Genomic DNA, 5,021 nt, shown 5'->3' on the forward strand with positions numbered 1-5,021 from the left:
CTCACCTGAAACAATCCCTTACCGTTCCATCTGTTGAAGGCTAAAAAAAAAAATTGTTAATATTTGTGAAATACCGAAGGAGTCCATCTCTTTACATACATTAACTCATTCCATCCCCCCCAATAGGCCCTTACATACTATACACTATTGTCATCTCCATTTAAAAAATTTAGAAACTCAGGCTCAGTGAGTTTATGTAACTTACTCTAGATCATGCAGTTATTAAATAGCAAAGCCAGGATCTAAAGCCAGGTTTACCTGCCCCCAAATCTCTTGCTCTTAACCACTACAATATGCCACCATCTAGACTCCAGGTAGATTGCCCTTGCATGTTTGCACAGGGTCAGTTAGGGACACTGCTCAATCGCTAATATGCTGTCACAGGCCACAACACATTGAAAAAAATGGTACTCGCCCTTGTCTTGTCAGCACACGATGGCTACTGTGTTTTCTCAATTCTATCCTGTATCCTCTTCTACATTTTATCCCCCAAAGCCATGAGGGAAAACGAGCATTTCAGAAGCTCCCATAGCAAACTTAGTATTTCCACGAAATACTAAGTCAGTAAGCATTGCTTGAGATCCTACTATGTCCTCCTTGCAACACAACAATATAGGCAACACAACAATATGTCTCCGTGGATGCAAGAACAATGCAACTATGATACCAATTCCCATTTTACAAATGTAAAAATATGGAAGCCTTATAATATGGAAGCCTTCAGAAGATCAAAGGCTTCCATATTATAAAGTGCCCTATTTGCCCTATTCTGTCTTGAGCTTCGAGAAGAACAATATATGCAAAACGAGCAGCTTATTATCTGTGGCGAAGTGTCATTGCTGATGTGATGGGCCTCGTCCAATCATTTGGTCGTGGAACAGTCTAAAACTTGGACGACTGTGATTGGCTGAGGGGCATAAGCCCGCCTCCAGTGTGACGTGTCAGCCTATGGATATCAGTTGCCGGGGAAACCTGGCTTTACTAATATGGCGGTTGGAGCGGCGGCGGTGAGCACACGTCCGCTGCTGGAAAGAACTGGACTCTCGTTTCAGGCCATTATCAGAAAAGCTAAGTTTTCTGTGTAGTAAGGATCAGAAGATCTGATCCTGATTACAGAATCTTGGGTTGTGTCTCCCACCTCAGCTATCCAGACCATCCTAGACGATCTGTAAGTTTCGATCTGGGAAAACGCTAGTTCTTGGAAGAGAAAGAAAGAAGAGGACTCTTGGTTGAAATAAAAAAGAGTTGACTGAGTTCCAGAAAGCAGGGTTCTCAAACTCGTGGACAACAATCTGCAGAAGAAGACAATTTCGAAAAACCAACTGGAAGCAATATGCAGAGAAGTAAGATGAGAGGAGCCTCCTCCGGAAGGAAGACCGCTGGTCCACAGCAGAGGAATCTGGATCCGGCCCCTCCAGGCAGATGGGAGGGTCGCTCCTCAGAGAACCCCCCTTCAGGATCTGTGAGGAAGACAAGGAAGAATAAACAGAAAACTCCCGGAAACGGAGATGGTGGCAGTACCAGTGAAGCCCCTCGGCCACTGCGCGCACTTCGGAAGAAAAGGGCCCAGGCTGACCCCACTGTTGAAAACAAGGAGGCTTTAAACAATAGTGTGGAAGTTAAAGTGAATATTCCTGACGAGTTAAAACCATGGCTTGTTGAAGACTCGGATTTAGTTACCAGGAAGAAGCAGCTGTTTCAACTCCCTGCTAAGAAAAATATCGATGCAATTCTGGAAGAGTATGCAAATTACAAGAAATCGCAAGCAAATGTCGATAATATGAAATATGCAGTGGATGATGTCGTGGCAGGAATAAAAGAATACTTCAATGTGCTGTTGGGCACTCAACTGCTCTACAAATTTGAGAGGCCCCAGTATGCCGAAATCCTCATGGCTCACCCAAATGCGCTGATGACCCAGGTTTATGGAGCGCCACACCTACTGAGATTATTCGTAAAAATCGGAGCAACGTTGGCATATATGTCCCTTGATGAGAGGAGCCTTGCATTATCGTTGGGCTACTTACATGATTTCCTGCAGTATCTGGCAAAGAACGCTGCATCTCTGTTTACTACCAGTGATTACAAAGTGGCTTCCGCTGAGTACCACCTCAAAGCCCTGTGAGGGTCTACTGACCCTCTCATTGTTATGTCTGGTATCTATAAACGCTCTTTTTGCTCTTAGTCTTTGTCTTGTATGACTGTTCTTTATAATTGTTAATGTATAACGGCTTATGTTTCAGTTTGTTTTGTGTTGTTTTAAGCAGAAAATAAAAGGAGTGCAAGCTCCTTTTCTCATTTTAAAGTTGCTATCAGTGTATGCAGTAATTAGACAAAGAAGAAACTTTCAGTAGAACATTTTCTTTCCTAGTTGACCACATTGCTTGAATGCTGGTGGTTCTATCCGTTTGACACTGCACAATTTTCTAATTATGTGTTAATGCTACATGACAAAATGCCCTGATTCCTATTGCCAGTTGTTCAACTTAATGTATATATCCAAAAAACCATGCATTTGTGCTCTTGTTTATCATGCTTGAAGTAAAACAGCCCATCCTCTGCAAGTCCATCTATGTTGTTCCTTAGGCATTCTAACTTTGCTCAAATTGTTGAAGGATGGTGGTTTGTTTCATGGTTTATGTATTTGAGTCTAATGCAGGTTCTAACATGATAGAGGCAATGCATTATTGTGTAGCCACGGTATTCTGGAGAAGTTGCTACTTGAGGAATTGTATTTCAGATCTTGAATAAAATTTGTTTCTAAATTTCAAAGCAAAAAATAAAAACAATCAGCTTATCATTTTGATAAGCTAGTATGATCTAACCTAAGAACAAATAAACTATTCATGATTTTCCTAATTATCTTATGTTTAATCTTTATAGTCTTTAAAAGCTTTCACCAGCACTCTCTTGTTTTTTTTTCACAACCTTGCAAGATAAGCAGAGATCCTATTATCCCCATCTTACTGATAAAGAAACTGAATGTCACCTGGAGATAAGTGACTTGTCCAAGTTCACATAGCTAGTAAGCGGCGGAGCTAAGATTAAATTCTAGGTTCTCTGATAGCCTGCAACTAATTTTCAAATTAAAAGCCACTAATATTACAATCATTGTCTCATAATATTATGCCTTAGGATGTCCAGATGGAGCATATAGCATCACCAAGGTCTCTAAATATTTTCTTTAATAATTATTTTCACAAATTACAAGCATCCAGTATCATTCTCTGCACCTCTAGGATAGCGACAGCTGCTCCATGACCTTTCAAGTGATGTCACTTTAGCAGGCTTTTAAAACAGACTGGGCTAAAGAAAAAGATTTCTGAGAGAAAGAACATGTTACCTTGAAGATTAATCAATTATGCGAATGGTTTCACTGCCTGTTATACCATGGATTATGCTTTCATTTTTCATATTAATGTTCTTTATGTTTTTCAATTAGTCATGGCAAATTACCTGTCCTTCACCTTGGCAAGGGCAGCTCAGTGGGCCTCAGTGGAGTATTTTCCAAGTTCTGTCGGGTGAATTCCTGCTCAAATTCTTCTTGAGGCATTAATATGTAATTTTTTGAATGAATGAATGTGTTCCATTTGACACCATCTCATTCATGTAGGAAATTACCTATTGACTAAAGAATTGGAAAAAGTTGTCTTTCCTTTTTTGCAATGGTGACTTGCAAAAAAATAATTTTAACTTAAATATTAAAATGGAATTGAAACATTAAAGAAAATTAAAATTCATTCACTACTTCTTAGTCATTCTAACAGAGAGGGTTTGTGGTATGAGGTACACAAAATAGCAGTTACTCCAAAATCCATGCCCACCTCCATTTTCCCTTGCCATTTCCTGGTGAAGTGCTTGCCCCTCCTCTGCACTCCATCCTACTGCCCCCATAATTTCCATACCACAATATCCAACTAGCTGCACTTTAATAGCCCGTTTACTGCCCTTCTCCGCTAAGCATGTGAGATCTTCTAGGATAGGAATAATGTCTTAATCAGGACAGAATCTCCACCTCTTAGTACACTGCAAAGCACAGAAGTAAATGCTTAGTAAATGATGAGTGAATGAAGCCATTTGCCTTTGGAAAACATGAGTATATCCTTCTTAGCTGCAGCCTTATCTCACAAATATAACCTTTATATTGCATTCCCATAATTCTCTCTGGGTAGGAAAACCAAATAACTTCTCTGCCCTTGAGGATCTCACAGTCAAGCTCTGACAAACGTTAACTTTTTAAAGGTAGCCTCTCATCAGAGTACTTTGTCAGGAGCTGCCATTTTACTTTTCCTTTGATGTGTGGCATGGCACTTAAGATTAGCAAGCTCCTTCAAACACTACTATAAAGGTATCTCAGCAATCAAATATTTTGTTCCCATAGGCTGGTCAGGTCTTTTGAAAGTCATCTGCATATGGTGGGAGTTAGGGGGGAACCCTATACTTCCTCAAACAGCCTGGCTTTAAAATTTTTAGTTGGGGGAGGGCACTATAGAAACTCCAACCCAAGACCTACCCACAATTATCTCTTCTTTCCACCAGATAATAATTTAAATTTTTTACACTCCAATTCCTTTCCTAGTGTCATTTTATGACTTTAGGGAAGGGAGGACAGTGCCTCTGTGGACTCTGATTCTCTCTAAAAACTCTGAGTTATTATTAAATCAATATCTTGACTATTGCAGTCCCTTATTATTATATTAATAATTATTACAGTCACCAGGGTGGAGAGCAATAAAAGAAAATGCTATTATTTGTTCAAAGTTTAGGTTAATTAAGTCCAAGAAATGATATAAAAGTAGGTCTGAAAATACCTCTAATTTTTATGCATTGTGCAAATAAATGAATGCAAATAATATCCACTGAGTGAATGTTTACTTGAGTTACAGCTAACCTACAAAAGACCTGAAAAAGCCTAAGAAGTATCATTCCAGAGAAGTCTTTACATAATAATTGCTGCTAACGGAGTAGCATTTAGAAACCTTCAGAAGGATAATAAGTAGAGTCGAAGAGTCCTAAGAAGT

At 39.5% G+C, this 5,021-nt stretch overlaps 1 protein-coding gene across 1 annotated transcript; it reads left to right on the top strand.

Moving 5' to 3' along the window:
* The first annotated feature begins 973 nt into the window (after nt 1–973).
* Nucleotides 974–2,125, top strand: LOC105305078 (mortality factor 4-like protein 2). The gene has a single exon (XM_011379515.2). The coding sequence runs from the start codon at nt 1,334–1,336 to the stop codon at nt 2,123–2,125; it is 792 nt and encodes a 263-aa protein (XP_011377817.1). The 5' UTR covers nt 974–1,333.
* The last annotated feature ends 2,896 nt before the right edge of the window (nt 2,126–5,021 follow it).

The sequence above is a fragment of the Pteropus vampyrus genome, unplaced genomic scaffold, assembly GCF_000151845.1.
Source record: "Pteropus vampyrus isolate Shadow unplaced genomic scaffold, Pvam_2.0 Scaffold362, whole genome shotgun sequence".
NCBI classification, from domain to species: Eukaryota; Metazoa; Chordata; class Mammalia; order Chiroptera; family Pteropodidae; genus Pteropus; species Pteropus vampyrus.